This window comes from Manis javanica, chromosome 1 (genome assembly GCF_040802235.1).
Source record: "Manis javanica isolate MJ-LG chromosome 1, MJ_LKY, whole genome shotgun sequence".
NCBI classification, from domain to species: Eukaryota; Metazoa; Chordata; class Mammalia; order Pholidota; family Manidae; genus Manis; species Manis javanica.
This window is the reverse complement of record NC_133156.1, coordinates 139,809,452-139,825,936: the sequence shown is the minus strand read 5'-3', so window position 1 is coordinate 139,825,936 and position 16,485 is coordinate 139,809,452. Positions and strand designations below refer to the sequence as shown.

General features: G+C 41.5%; 1 protein-coding gene across 6 annotated transcripts in view; it reads left to right on the top strand.

The window, feature by feature from the left end:
• TRIO (trio Rho guanine nucleotide exchange factor) overlaps window positions 1-16,485 on the top strand; it is a 340,446-nt gene that overhangs the window by 298,580 nt on the left and 25,381 nt on the right. For 5 of the 6 annotated variants that reach the window (XM_073237756.1, XM_073237760.1, XM_073237763.1 and 2 more), the window contains exons 36-41: window positions 675-845; window positions 3,410-3,505; window positions 9,124-9,272; window positions 11,340-11,406; window positions 13,005-13,108; window positions 15,180-15,249. In XM_073237756.1, the coding sequence (XP_073093857.1) occupies window positions 675-845; window positions 3,410-3,505; window positions 9,124-9,272; window positions 11,340-11,406; window positions 13,005-13,108; window positions 15,180-15,249 (657 nt within the window). The remainder of the gene's footprint in view (window positions 1-674; window positions 846-3,409; window positions 3,506-9,123; window positions 9,273-11,339; window positions 11,407-13,004; window positions 13,109-15,179; window positions 15,250-16,485) is intronic. The other variant, XM_073237759.1, reaches the window with a different exon arrangement.

Below are 16,485 nucleotides of genomic sequence, written 5' to 3'. Positions count from 1 at the left end.
AGAACTCCTTATTCATTCCCCACTGGGCTGCCAGCCCTGGTCCTGTCAGTGAGGGAGGGGCCCTTGAATTTGTAATATAGACCTTCCCCTCTCCCAAGATCCCTCACAGACTCAGCGAAAAGAAGGCAGAACCAGAGCGTGCAGGTCCTCATGTCCTCATCCCTCTGTAAATCTATGCCCTCCTATTTAGAAGTTTTTTTCTAAAAGCAAGAATAGAGGAAAATCAGTGTGATTCTTAAGTCAAATTCTTACACTGCATGTTAGATTGCATTTTTCTTCACACCATTATTATTTCAGTGAGTTTTACTTTAGCAGGTTAACCAAAACAAAATGAAGGTGGAGCAGAGGAACTGAATCAGTGTGAGGGTTAGGGGGTCAAAGCTTTGGACCTTTATTTTTCTTCTGGCTCTTTGAGGAGGAGATGTGTCCAAAGCCTAATGGATTGTGTTGGTAGGTCAGGAGATGTCCTCAGTGCCCTTCTCCCCATGCTGGCAGGCTAGGTGGTGGGGTTGAAAGAAGAAATCAGAGGTTCCCATCAGGGCTGGAAAGAACTTGCTCCTGGTACCTGCCATCTTGTTTCAGTCCTGGCTGTTCTTTGCCTGGGTTTCCTGTCTGTGCTCTGATCTTGACAGTTGGGCCTAGAACATAATGCGCAAACATTGCTTTGATTTCAGAGGGGCCGTAACGAGGGCCTGAGCAGTGGCACACTCTCTAAGTCGTCGTCCTCGGGCATGCAGAGCTGTGGAGAGGAGGAAGGGGAGGAGGGGGCCGACGCCGTGCCTCTGCCCCCACCCATGGCCATTCAGCAGCATAGCCTGCTCCAGCCAGACTCGCAGGACGACAAGGTAAGGGGGTCCCTGCTGCTGTCGAGGGGGCAGGTCTTGGGCAGCTGCCATGTGCCGGGAGTTGGCAGCTCGGGGGCTGGAAGAGGTGCCGGGAAAGCGTGTCGCTTTTCCAGGCTGAGTCAGCCTGGGTTCACCCAGTAGGATGAATATCCAGGTCCACTTAGGTGAAGCAGTTTCTCATACCATGTGCATTTGTTTTAGAACCAGAGCGCAGTTTCTCATACCATGTGCATTTGTTTTAGAACCTTCAGTGCTTTTTTAATGTTTCAGTAATTGCTGCTTTTAAAGTAACTAATTTATTTCACTGTCCTGACTAGGGTCCCTGAGGGAATAATTAGAGAAGTAATGTGCAGTCTGTGTGATTGGGTCCCTGGGCAAATATCAGGCCATCTTGTTCTCTGTGATAGGTGTTTTGGCACACCAGGTTATACTGCCGTCCATTCCTTTTTCCAACACGCTAAACATTCATTGGTAGGATCAAACTGGAGTGTGGGGATAGTTGTCAAAGATAGGGATCAGTTCAAAGCTGTCAGTCTCTTTGGATATATGTGGAGGCTTCAAGCCAGGTAAAATCTTGGTTGTGTTGTGTTGTTTTGTAGTTCTTCCATAATCTAAAATTATCTTGTGTATGCCAGTTGTGGAGCCCTGACACACCAAAAAGGAACCCTGGTAGTGGTGGCTTGCACACCCCTCAAATCCTGGCCTGGTGTGCTTGTCAAAACTGGCAGGCATTGAAAACCATGCTATAAAGTCATTACTGGCAATTTTGGGGGGCAGTAACAAAGTTTTCTGAGTAAAACATGTTTTTCTCATTTCCCACGCTGCTCCCTTTTCCTTCCCTGACTCCCTCCTCAGTGCTGACACGGGCACTGCTGGATTGCCTCTGTCTTATGGCCTGGGACCTGCCCCAGCCCAGCGATTGACAGCTCTGAGGCCAAGCAAACCACACATTAGCCTTAAGGGGGACAGTCACCTGTCACTGCAGCCCCTCTCTATAGGATACTTGTGGCATTCAGAGCACAGTATGGGCCTGCAGTTCAACTGATGGACATAGCTTGGTTTAAGTCTGGAGCTCGGGGACATCTGAGTGCAGACCCTGTGCTGTGGGAGTGGGGGGCCTGCAACAAGAGGACCCCCCACCCACCCAGACCCACCCCGCACAGCGTGGACTCTCCCGGAAATGGGGCTTTCTGAGACAATTCCTGAGCTAAGGTGTGGCATTCTAAGCTCTACCTTCCTTAAAAACAGAAAACCGGAATTTTTCACACCTGTATGATTATCCAAGTGAAGTGCTGGGCCTAGTTGACTGACTTAATAACATTTTTCTCCATTTAAACAGTAGATTGCACTATATTTTTCAGTTTGCTAAACTCATGTATTGGTTATTGTGGTACCTCATTGGATGTTACCAATAGCAGTTCCTCATTTACAAAAGTCTATAGTGATGTTCCCAGAAAGTATATTATCTTATGACTAATGTTTTGTTTTGTTCTGTTTTCTCTTTTTGTAAACTTTCACTGCAGCATTATGTTGATTTGTGTTCTGTGTCTGTTTTGGCTCAGTTTCCTTACCTCTCCATTTGAATTTTTTTCTTTGTTTTCTTCACTTCATATTCCGATTTCATTAGACCAAATCAACATTTGTTTTGCCAAGTGCATATCTGGATCCCCATATGTAAAAACCTCGTTGTAAATGTATAAATTCATATCTGTCTGCTGTGACAAATGCATCGCTAGGACAGCTAGCCGTGTGTCGCATGCATCTCTGCTGTCCTTAATATGAAGCAAGGTTCATATTACGCCCCTCTAGTTTCCAGTTAACTAACGGCGCAAGTAATCTGCAAACACACCGGGTTTGCTAATTACTGAAACATGAACTTAGTAGTCCCTCCCCCAGATTCCTTAACTGTCACCCCCTGTACACCCTGGTTCTAGCCGTAACTGGCATCTGATAGCTTGTGCGGCCACAGATCTTCTGTACTCTGCACTAATCATTGGGGAAATGGATGGCACAGAAAATGGTGAGCTTGTCCCCCCTCTTCCCTGTCTGGTCAGCGTACCCTGGTTCCTTTCCTTTTCTTTCTGTTTCTTCCTTTTAGCACCATGAACACAGCAAAGCCATTTTAGTATCCTGTTTTGCTTCCTGGTTATCTGAGGATTCAGGGACCTTAATTAAGCCTTTCATTCTTCCATTAATCAGATTCTCTATTTTTTTCTTTGGCCAATAGCCTAGCCAGCAATTGCAAAAGTTTCAGTTAGAATTTTCCCATGCCCAGTCACCTCTTGGAAAATATTATAATGTTACATGACTGCAGATTAAAAACAGACTTTGTCTGCCTTCCACATGTATCCCAGACAGGTTTTATTTAATATTTCATGTCAGAATACTGTAAATTTAAAAGGCTGACTTTAAATAAATGCAAACAAAGACAAACTCGTGGTCTTTTTGTCTGGAATTACTTTTGAAAAGAGATTGAGCTTGCAGGGGGATGCACTGTCTGTCCAGTGACTAACTAACACGAGGCATTCTCCTCCCCCCTTTCTTTTTCTCAACTCCTTCCCCAGGCCTCGTCTCGGTTGTTGGTCCGCCCCACCAGCTCCGAGACGCCAAGTGCTGCCGAGCTTGTCAGTGCAATCGAGGAACTCGTGAAAAGCAAGATGGTAAGGCTTTCTGAAGCGAGTCCGAGGTCTGGGGGCTGCGCCGAGGGGCTGCTTACAGGTGGACGTACCCTTGTCCATGTGCTGCTCCGGGCTGCAGAATGTGCCTATGGCATGTTGCGCAGTGTGAGTCCCCAAGACCATCCTCACTTCTGACCAGGCTGGGGGTCCCAAGACCACCCTCAGATTTAATAATTGACTTGACAGACTAACAGACTCAGGAAAGGCCTTAAAGCCACAGTTGCAGTTTACTACCAGGAAAGGACACAGATTCAGATCCACCAGGGAAGAGATGCACTGGGCAGGGTGCACGAGGGCTCTGAATTCAAGCTTGCAGTTGTCCCAGTGGGTCATGAGGCAGGCACTGACTTAATGATGCATGACAGTTTGTACAGAATATTGCCAACTAGGGACAGTCACCTGAACTTTGGTGTCAGAGTTTTTATTTGAGCTCAGTCACATACACGTGTATGACCATTTCTTGGTTCACCTTTGTCCACTGCCGCTCCAGAGGTCAAGATACTGTGTGACTAAAAGTCACATTGTTAGCATAGACCATGTGTCTTGGCCCAAGGGCCCCTAAACAGACTTTATTATCTGGCAGGACATTCCAAGGGCTTAGAGGTGCCTCACAGGAGCCAAGGTTAATCATTCGTGCCCCCACATTGACTACATTATCATAGCAACTGTGGGCAATTCGGTCTTGTCCAAAGGTATGCACAAGGCCTCTGGATAGGTGGGCAGCTTCCTTTTGCTGCTTCTGGTATCTCTGATTAAGACTGACAATGTATAAGAGAGAAGAGTGTGCACTGTTAAGTAAGGGCTTGATTTTTTTGTGACCTCTTTATTGCCTTAGTGACCTCTTTGTTGGTCAACACGGATTCATTCAATAAAAGCCCCAAATCAAATGTTGTCTAACTTTGAGGTTTAGACAGGTGTGCATTGCTTCTAACTGATTTAGATCCACTAATGTCTATGTTTCTTCCAATTTCCTAACTGTGAAATGGAAAAACCATTAATGATAACAACTTTTTTAGACTAGTATGTCTTTCTGTGCTTCTTAAAATTTAACATCTTTTACAAGTCACCCCTCCCAAAGTAAAAGCCCTCAGCCTCTCCCACCAACCTCTTCTCCAGAGGCAACCACTGTGAACAGCTTGGTATGCTTCCTTCCAGACATTTTCTTTGCAGGTGCAAACATACATAGGGGGTGTGTGCATGCCAGCTTTTTCTTCCAAGATGGATTCATTCAATTTTTAAGATTCTAAGACTTTATGTCTTCAGGATCATCTCATGTCAATATATACAGATGTATCTCATTCCTCTTAATAGCTTGTAATACTCCATTGCATGGGTATAGTGATGGTAATACTGCCAAGGGCTTTCTCTGAGTAAGACACTAAGTGCAGAGCATGTATCCGTTTATGTACTCCCCAGGACAGCCCAGTGAGGTGAGCATGCACTACTGTCATCCCAGTTTATAGATGAGGAAACTGACACACACAGTGTCTAAAACTTGACCCACCTAATAAGGGGCAGAGACATGGTTATTACTTCCTTAAGTGAATTCATAATAATAATATATAAAGTTGTTTGCAGTTTTACACTATTATAAATATCCATGCTCATTACATGTGTTATTATACCTGCAGGGGTTAATTTCCAGCACTGGAATTTTTCCAGATCAAAGAGTATACATCTTTAAAGTTAGGAATTTATCTTCCTTCAGGCAGGCATTAACTAGGTAATGTATATCTCATACCCATTTCTTCTCCCATCCCTGAAGCTTCTCGTGAAACTGGTTAAATTGGTTAAATGGGAATTACATTAAAAATTCTGACTGTATGGCCCTACCAAAGCTGGGATTTCTCCTGGGCAGTCAGTGTGTTCTGAAAAGGATATGATGGGCATCCCAGTTAGATGGGAACTTAGGAAGATTGCTACGACTTGGCAGATAACCTAAGAACTTGACTCCAGTGGTCAGGAATTTGAGCTCGTGTCAGTCTGAACTGAGCTGAAGTACATCCTGGCTGTCTCTCTCTGAGACAAGCTGATTAATAGTCTAAACCAAGAGTGCTTAAATTGTATTGAGTTTTCAAGCATCCTTATAAACACCTTAAAAACATTGATTTATTCACATCAATTATATGACCATTAATCATTCTTGTCTAATAATTATAATAGCTTTCCCAAGAAATTCAGTGAAGCAGCACTTTGTCAACCTGCTAGTCATTATTCTGCAAGTTTTTAAGTTGCATTCTATTTTAAGTGGTCTGAGATTCATTTATATTTAATTCAGATGGACTTCAAGTAGAGAGGGATTCTGGGCACAGTCTCCTTCAGCTCTTACTGCTTTATCCCTCCCCTTCTCAGTTCTAAGGAATTAAACTTTCTCAGCCGAAACTAAGTTCTTTCTACGCATGTCTTAAGTTAACAGGCATAAAGCTATTAGCATTGTAGAAAGGCCATAGGTTTTGGAGTCAGACAGACTTGAGTTCAAACTCTGCTCTTTACTGCCTCAGGCAGCCCAAGCCCCTGTCTTTCGTCTCTGAAATGGGGATCAGAAATGAAGTGCCATTTGTTAGGCTTCCAACAAGGGTCCAGCCTCTTGAGCATTCACTAATGCCTTCCCTTCACCATTGGAGAACCACATTTGTTATTTACGATGGGCTCATCCCATCTTCATTCTTCATGGGATGTAATCTAGATTCTGCCCTTTTTCTGGTTCAAGGGAAGCATAACTCTGCATTAATTTCCTGTCACTAACCCTCTGATGTCAAACAGGAACTGCTTTTTGTCAATGAAAACTCTAGTGAATCATTTTAATACCCTTCAGCCTGCCATGCTCCCCATGACCCTAAGTCACTCCTACACATCTTACCATGTGCTACGTAGATACTTAGTCATCCTTGTTCATTTTCATCTGGGTGATCTCTCAGGCTATAGAGCCTTTGTAAAGGATTTGAACACTGAATTGCTTATCTGTCAGAAGCTGTGTGTTAACTTACTGGATAGGGAAAAAGAAAGGAGTAGTTAGTTGTTCAACTCTTAGGCAGGATGATGTCTAGGGAACTGAACCTAATCCTAAAACCTGAGGATTCAAATGGAAGAATAAAAACAATTCTGAAAACTATTCCTGGGAATTTGCTTCTCCAGGGTCCTCCCTCCGCATTCCTGCCCCAGCTGCTATTTGACAGGTGTGTGTCTTCCCTGAGCATTGACAATAGGGCAGTAGCAGCCAAGAGCCACAGTGCCTGTTGGGACTTGACTGTGGGTTTTCTCCTCCTCATCGATCTGTAAGTATAAAGGGAGATACAAGAAAGAATGAAAATAAATGAAATAAACATCTAACTCAGAATACTAGGAGAACAACAAAATAAGCCAAAGAAAAGCTTAAGGAATGAATTCATAGAGGTAATAGCAGAAGTGAGTGAGTTGGAAAAGAGAAAAACAGTAGAATAATAAATGAAGCCAAGAATTGGTTCTTTCAAAAAATAATAAATATCAAAAAAATAATAATAATGATAAATATCAGGTAATCAGCTCAAGAAAACAGAAAGCACAAATTCACAAAATAAGAACTTACAAGGGAGGGATACACTGGGGAAATTTAAACAATCATAACAGCACTGTGTTCAACTCTTTAAAAGTAAATTAAAAAACTTAGATGAAATGGGAAGTTTGAGAAAATATAATTTACCAAAACTAACGTCAGAAGAGAGAGTGTCTGTGCAGACCTATCTTCATGTAAGAAACAGAGAAAGTTGATAAGAACCTGTCCACATAAAACCACCAAACCCAGAGGGCTTCACAGATAATCCTTCCAAATCCAGAAGGTCCCAGCAGTTCCGGTTCCGAGGCAGCATTTTGCTAGTGACAGCCTTTTCTCCTGCACACCCTCTGTATGAGGCCAGCGGGCAGCGTGGAGGGCGGTGGGCAGCACCAGTGGAATGAGAACGTGTAACCGTGGCTGCGTCCTACTGGGGCGTCTGCATCCTTCTGGCCACCCGCCCAGGTCCGGACCAGCCACATCCAAGGTCAGGCAGCTGGAGAAAGCCTGGCGCCTCTGCTGTTCGGGCCCCGCCCGCCACTCTGCCAGCTAAGGAGACAACCTCAGGGCACCCGGTGTTGTCCAGACTTTTCCTCCTTGCTTGTTCCTCTGTGTCAGGACATCTGGAGCCTTTCTTTTCTTTCTTTTTCTCACCATTCAAGTGGCTGGGCTTAAATCTAGCAACCACCAGCTGTGTCTGTGCCAAGGTGGGCAGGAGCCAGTGCAGGGCATCTCCTCAGTCTTCAGACTGCTAGCTCCGGGCAGAGACCACCGCCACCCACAAAACGCTTGCTCCCCTAAAGGTCAACAGCAATTCATTTAAAAATAATGGTGTTAGTTGCCTCCTTAGCGCAGTAGGCAGCACGTCAGTCTCATAAAAATAATGGTGTTATTTTCTCATCAAGCCCTGTTCCTTCACTGTTTTTCCTAAGTAAGAGCCGCAGTTGGTGTACTCACACAGCTCTCCATGGATCTGGTGAGCAGGATCGCATGGACTTTGTGTCCTCAAAGCTGTGCATGGTGATGAAGTCGGCCTCAGTCTGTTACTCTGAAGGGGAGGAGCTGGGACAAATATTAGAGGGTTTCATTTGATAGGAATACTAAGTGTTCTTGCAGTTTGTTTTGAGCTTTTTGTTGAAGAGTAAGTAATCAGTTGCCCAGTTCAGCTGATCATCTCTGTCCAGCTGGTTGCTTTGGAAATTTTAAAAGAGCTATAGCATATACCCACACGAGCTTTGTGAATTCAGGTTAAGAAACAAAATTGACATGTTCCTTCTAGAAAGTAACCGGTGACTAATCATTGTTAACATTAATCCAGGGAGGGAAGTCGATATTTAACTCAGTTTTATTGAACACCTGCAAAGCTTTCTACATGGGGTATAATGATGAACACAATCACCCATGGAAACTAAAACCCAGCAGGGGAGAGTCTAGGATAACTAATTGAGGCCAGCATGACAGCTGTTTTCCTACAGAAGCGATAAAAAGGAAATGTGAGCATCACAGAAACCAATTTTAGCTGGGTGATCCATGTTCATAAAAGTATGAGTCAAGTCTTCATGGATAATCAAGAAACCAAGTTTGTGTAAAATAAAATATAGGTTGCTGACATTGTTACATAGCCCACCAATGAGGAATATGGGTAGTGTGTCCAGGGTCAGCTGGCCTGATGGAGGCCAAGGCGACCACACACTTCTGAAATGCTCACGCTTTTATTTGGAGAAAATGGCTGGATTTGAAATATTGTAATATATCCAGAAAAGGGTGCAGTGCTGTGATGTAAACAAGTCATATTTTTTCTAATTATTTGGCAGCAAGGTTAGAATACATTAATGTATATAAATTTGCCATCCTTTTCATTCTAACTTTGCTCTTTTATCCAATTCCTCCTACTCAATTTTTTTAATAATGGGGCTTTTGCTGTTAAGTACTGTGTAATTTCACAAACATAGATTTTGTAGTGCCACAATCAAGCCTTCTGTATTTTCTGATATAGGAGATTTTCTAGTCCTAATTTCAGCCTCACGGACTGTGGGCCAGAAACATGCCTGATGACCTGCCTTTCTTCCAGGCGCTGGAGGACCGCCCCAGCTCACTCCTTGTTGACCAGGGGGACAGCAGCAGCCCGTCCTTCAACCCTTCAGACAACTCCCTCCTCTCCTCCTCCTCGCCCATCGATGAGATGGAAGAAAGGAAGTCCAGCTCTCTAAAGAGACGGCAGTAAGACAGAAACGTTCTCATTGTCATTGTTTGGTGCCTTTCCTCTTGTCTCTGTCACCTTCAGAAATGGGAGCCGCCACTGAATCGGCATAGTGATGAGATCCAGGGTCTCCCCTCGAGTAATTGTACATGTTTGAAAAGCGCTCAGAGCCTCATAAGGGCACGTCATAAGCTGTAGCTGCAGTTTTTATTGTTTTGTAGGGCTTTTTTTTTGAAATTTATTTAAGACTTTTATTTTATAAAAACTATTTCCTAGATGGGAATTACCCCTTATTAAACAATAATAAAATATGTAATAACATAATCATACATTTAAAACATGGAAGACAACCAAAATTTCATGTACAAGAGGACATACTTGAGACAAATTGAAATTTTCAACATAACTAAAAGGAGCTGGACTTCACTTAATAATCACTGAATTGGAAAAGGAATTAGTGTTTAAGAATGCTTTCACTGATGAAAAAATAAATCTAAGAAAACCAGTAGATAAAAACATTGATTTACAAAGCAAAACTATATCTTAGTTTCAATTTTTACATATCCTAAATGAGGTTCATAATAATCAAAATATTAAACATCACAATATGTAAAAAAGAAATTCAACTGCTCAGATACTAGATAACAAATTCATATCCTTTAAATCTATTCCCAGAATCATGAATTGACTTTTTTAAAAAATAATACATCAGCTGCTACCTAAGGTTATCAATAGTAACAAGCAGTATCACTGGACACAGTATGTCTTTATTTCTCCTATTACTTTTATCACTGTAGTACAATATAAAACTTCCAGTATTTTATGGCCCTATATTCAAGCTAATGAGTACATTAGAAATATACAGTTCTAGATATAAATGTGGTTTAAGGTCCAGTAAACAGTAACCAAATGTCTAATAACAAATCTTTCTCATAAACAGAAAAAGAGAACCAAAGGTTTTTTTCTTTTGTGAGCTTGCTTCTTGCTACTCTGTTCTGTCCCATTTTTTTCCAGTAAGAAACACTGCAAAGAGATATAGGATAGCAAATGGCCTCCACCCATTATGGGTTTGTTTCTGTTTAAGCCAAAAACTTTTGAAAATAGTTCTTCAGTTCTGGCAGAATAGAATAAATTCTCAAAAATTCACATTTTCTTCAAAAAAATTTTGTGATTTTGTGTGTAATACTGTATAAATCAGATGATACAAGACAAAAATTTCTTATCACTTCTAGTGAGAAACTCCTATACCTTTTATTGTTTACACAGTTGTGAAGCAAAATGACGGTAACAGTAAATTAGATACTGTCCTGAAAACTTGAGCATTCTTTGAACATACCATACATAGTAGGAGTGTTTCTCAGGTCCAGTAAAGCAGGTTATGGTGAAAAAAAAGAGTCCTGAAAAATATCACAAAACATTTAAACTTTCCTTTGGACAAGAGGGAAAACATGAGCACTGCACACAGGCCAAGACTAGGTCTCTCCGAGCACTGCCTCCCGGCGTCTGCCATGATGTGGGCGCGTCGGCAGGACCCGGTTCAGTGCTGGCTGAATGAGTGAACGAACGGACCGACCTTTCCAAGCCAACTGAGGTGGTTTGCTGTGCTGATGGAATCATTGTCTTCTATCCTCTGAGTGGCCTTAAACACTTAGGGACCCTTATGAAAAGATACACCTCCGGATTACTAGTCAGACCCTAAGCTTTAAACATCTGAGTTAAAATTTTTATCTTAACTTCTTTTATGTCCAGTGAAACTTAAAATGACATCATTTTTTTTTTAAAAAAAAAGAACTTCCTTCAACATGATGCCTTTATAATAATGCCTAAGCTTCTCTCGGTTGTCCCTATATGAGGTCAGTCAGGCTCTGAACGGGGAGTGCCTCGTCACCTCCTCAGCTCTCGGAGTTCACCCACGTGGACCTGTCCGTGATTTGGGGCGCTCAAGAACGGGAGACCCAGTTGTGCAAGTTTGGTAAATTACAGCCCACTCTCAGTGGGAGTCTGGCCTGGCCAAAGCAAAGCATGAGAGAACTCATGTAGAAAATGGAGAGTTTGGGTTGTAAACACTGTTTTTTCTCTCTTTCCAGCTATGTTTTGCAAGAATTAGTAGAGACAGAGCGTGACTATGTGCGGGACCTCGGCTGTGTGGTTGAGGTATATGTTTCAGAGATTTAATAATTTTATCAGACCGAAGTTTGTCAAAGGGGTATTGTGGTAATTTAACACTGATACCTTCTCAAGAGCTTTAAAAACATCTTTGATTTTTAAAAAATGGTGTTTTTGAAAAATGAAATTTAGCTAATTAACCATCTGTCTTTTCAGTGCTTCTTTTTTGCATAATCTTTTTTTACAATTAAGTTTTTAAGTTATTATATCCAACCAGTGTATTTAGTACATGGGAATCTTGCCTTTAATATTGTGTTACAAAAGTGGGTATCACCACAGAAGTGAGAACATTATTGGCTGAAAAGTCAAGGTGGCCAGCTGTGGCTTTGGTTCCATCCTGAGCCCACCTGGGCTCGGAGCACCTTGCATAGAACAAATGCATCACCAGTTTCATTGCCTGAAAGTCACTACACAGTGTAGTTGTAGCAAAACCACTACCTTTCATGCTAGGTGGAGGCCCATCTCCAGGCTTATCCTTGGCATTAAGTTCAGTACATAATCGTACTCATAAACTCAGTTCATCAAAAAGCTCTTCTTATAGCATACAATTTTATTACTCTTTCAGTTTTGCAAATATGTATAGGACAATATTTTTGGGTTGCACGTTCTGTTAAAAGAAAGCTATGATAATTGTGTGACATAAAAGGTTTAACATTGTCTGTTTGGCTGCAGTCATAATAACAGTAAAATAGGTACCTTGAATTACTAAAGAGGTTCCTATACAGGCTGAGGTCAGTTTGAGTTAAGTAGAAGTTTACTTTTTTTTTTAATTCAAGTATCATTGATATACAATCTTACAAAGGTTTCACATGAACAACATTGTGGTTTCAACATTCTCTCATATTATCAAATCCTCCCTCCCCCCATTGCAGTCACTGTACATCAGCGTAGTAAGATGCTAGAGTCATTACTTGTCTTCTTCTCCAGGCTATACTGCCTTCCCAGTGACCTACCTATATTGTAATTGCGAATTAATAGTGCTCCTTAATCCCCTTCTCCCTCCCCATCCACCCTTCCCAACCCCTTTCCCTTTGGTAACCGCTAGTCCCTTCTCAGAGTCTGTGAGTTTGCTGTTATGTTGTTCCTTCAGTTTTGCTTTGGAGTTAAACCGAAGTTTAACTAGCTGGTGTTAAAAAATCAAAGAATATTGTTAAATCCTTATTTCACAAATTAGCTAAATAATCCAAAAAGAAAAGAAAATGTGTTTGTATTATATAAATGCTGAGAACAGAAGAAATATGTTTCTGGACAAATATTTAATATTTATAAGCTGATTAGATGGTTTGTTTTACGAATACATTTACATCTATTTAAACTTCTTCAATTCCTTAGAAGAATTTCGATCCATGAATGCAAACAGTTCAGGGAGAGAAAAGTAGCCATGAGGTTGCAGTATATTTCAAGTGCTGGTTAAGGACACTTTTCATGTAGGAGTTTTGTTTGTTTTCAAATAAAGAATTGGTTACAAGACAGTGCATAGTACTATTTTGTCCTTTATAAAATTAATCCATAAACCATTACCTCATTCAATAAAACATTCAAACATGTTCAGTGGAATAAACTTATTTTTAAATATTCCATTATAGGGCTACATGGCACTTATGAAAGAAGATGGTGTTCCTGATGACATGAAGGGAAAAGACAAGATTGTGTTTGGCAACATCCATCAGATATATGACTGGCACAGAGAGTACGTAAGACGCGTGCCGAGCCTGATGCATGCACAGCATCAGCCTTGCTAAACAGCATCATGTCAGGCAGTGGGAGTTAGAAGGATAGTTGCTGACTCGTCTCCTTTTATTTCCTATGGAGCCACATGAAGGTAGCTGAGCAAAGGACATGCTGATATGCTGAGGAGTTTTACGGCAGCATTTCATGGCATGGGGAAGTCTTTCCTTCAGCTGGTCCCTCCGAGGGCCCACCCTGCGGTGGCTCGGAGCACCGGCACCAAAGCCAACTGCCTGCATGCAGAGCCTGTCCTGACTTCGAGCCACTTGCTTCCTCCCTAGTGCCCTGCTCTGCGTCTACACAGCGGGGGTCATAGCGGTACCCACCTGGTGAATTTCTTGTAAGGAGCGACTGAGTTTATACAGTAAAACAGTTAAAACAGTGTCTGGTGGTGTAAGCTTTGGAAAATGGTTTTGGTTGGAATTGTAGCCACCTGTTGAATTAATGCCCATGACTCTTAAAGGGTTTTGAAGATACTCTTTTTTTTTTCTGACAGTTTTAATGGAATGGTGGACATGATTGCTCATGAAAGTCATATTCAATCCCAGTGCATTGCCATACCTGTCGTACACGGGAGGTCCCTGTGGGGGCTGGTGCTTCACAGCTGCCAGAGCTTCTCACTGCCCAACTGTCCATTCAGGGCACCCTGCTCCTTGTTTTTAAAATCCTTAATCATCTGGGAATTGCTTAATGCCAGCCGCTGATACTTTCATGGAATGTTCCAGCTGCACTGTTCTGTTCCCCATTACCTGGACAGGCCTCCTGCTTTCCTATCATTATGTGCATGATCGCCTCTCTGCTTGGACTCTGTTCTTATCACCCTTGGAGCTCAGGTCTAATGCTCACTTCTCTGTTAGACCTGATCCTGCCAGTGAGATGTACTCTCCCCCTTAGAGACAGTGTGTGTAAATAAATGTACTCTGCAAATTAGAAAATACCATACAAACAAGGGGTTAGGGCATGTATCAAATAATGTCTTACTATTTCTATACTTATCTGTCCTGGTAGAATGTAAAAACCTTGCACCCTGATACAGGGTCTTTATTTCCATATCTTCTTTAATAATCAGTTCGTGGTCAGCTTTAGAACCAGCACTCTAACTCATAGCTCTGTAGACTGTAGGCTTACCACAAGTCTCCAGTGCAACCAATCTACAAAGGGGATATTTGGTGCTATTACATAGTCTGCCACACTCGAGGCTGGTGTTTAAGCTGCAGCAGGGAGCAGAGAACAGTGCATTGCTCCCAGGATGACCAGACAGGAAGTGGCACCCAGAGATTGTGTCTGCCACGGCACTTGCAGAGCTGCAGGTTGGTAAGACTCCCAGTGCTAGGAGATGCAACATGTCATGAGTTGGTATGATGATTTGCAGGTTAATAAAACACCAAACATTAATGCCAACGTAAGTCAGTGGTAACTAAAGTAGACATACGTCTTATAGATAGCTGCAGCCCACAGGAAATGAAGAGCAGTTGTACACAGCTGTTTTGTTTCTCTGATTATACTTAATTTCAGTCTTAATGGGAGCTCATATTCAGAACCTAGAAGCTAGTATTGATAATATTTGAGAAGACTTTGTAAAACTGGCACAGGGAACATACTCAGTATCTTATATCCATTATCATCCAATTTGAGCTTCTTGACAAATAGAATGAATATGAAATTCACAAGTACAAGGACCAAGTTTTTAGAGAGAAAAATGATCAGTTGCTTTGAGACTTATTTTTTACTCAGTATTTAGCCAAAGTAGTATTGTTTGTGCCCTTAAAAAAAAGAGACACCAAAAATGTTAATTGTCCAAAGGAAAGGCTACCAGTCAAGGGATGGTCTCATTCCACCATCTCTTTTCAGCTGTGTGTCTCTTTGCACTTTCTGTCCTAACAAAATATTTTCTGTGTACATTATACCTGTTAAGTACATATTTTACACTTCCCAATTGCTCGTGTCAAAACAGCATTTTGAAAATACAAACCTCAGTCTCAAAGTAGAAGGCCAAATTGGAAACAGCTCTAATATTTCTTCTCTTGTTTCAGCTTTTTTTTAGCAGAGTTGGAAAAGTGCCTTGAAGATCCAGAAAAACTAGGATCCCTTTTTGTTAAACATGTAAGTACAACGGCCTTATTTATATTCTGCTCTGATACTGTCATGATTAGTAATTGGTTTGTCAGACTAAAGAAGAACTCAATTGTAGTTTATGAAAGTGCTCCTGTTAAGAATAAAATTAAACTCTGCAATGTCCACGAATTGGAAGTAAAATCCCCTCCTGCACTTGAATGACCTGCTTCCTGGGTCCCATACCCGTAGCTGGCTGTTCAGCTCACAGCCATGCAGTGTGGTTGGACAGGGACAAGAGCAGACCTGAAGCAGGGACATTTTGGGGTATCTGTGGACAAATAAGTGTTTAGTGGAGATGGTGATATACCTAAATGTACAGTGGGTTTAACATAGTAGCCGGGTGCATGCTTATATCTAAAATAAGTGTGTTAACATTAAAGGTTTTTGTTGGGTTTTTTTAATAGAAAAAATTAATGTGTTTTCAAAAAATTAGCACTAGGAGATTTTGCATTTTTGCAAATCTCTGTTAATGTCTGATTAATAGAAGATAGATATTCTTATCAGCTCTGCATTCATTTTATTGTAGTATTTTTTTGTTTGTTACAGTATATGAAAAAAAACCATCCTCACAAGGATGCATAGTTGGAAAGGGATAAGTATTTTAATGCTCTTTTCAGGAAATTATAGTTTTCTTAGATAGGACACCAGAACCTGACAAGTGGTCATTTCTGAAAGGTTGGTTGCAACATGGAATTTGAAAAGCCATTGGTGAGCCTCTCCCTTGCTGTTACACTAAAAGCCATTGAACTGTCTTGCACTTTAAGGCTTTTTCACCTGCTTGTGACATCACGCATTGGTCAGTTGGAAGATACTGGTTTACCAGTTTAGACAGATCTTCTAAATACTGAAAAGTTTCATTATACAATATCAAAAAACCATATTTGTTAATAATGATTAACTTTTCAGAAAAGTCTTTTTTAAGTATTGTGTCAAGTTTACAGTGGCATATAAATGTCTTCCAAAATTGTAATTTTTAGCTTGAAAGGTCAAACTTGCATTATTAATAGACACGGCCAGTTTGCCTTGAATCAACAAGCTTATTTTTTAAATTCAAGTTCAAGAAAAATGTCTACGAGACACCCATGTGTAAATATGTAGAGTTTGTGTCCACCATTCTCTCAGGTAAAAATGGCGGTTCACAAAAACAGCAGTGGTTCTGCTCACAGCTCAGTCTCACCAGGACTGTTCCTTGAGGTGGCTGTTGTGAACAGCAGAAGCGTTATG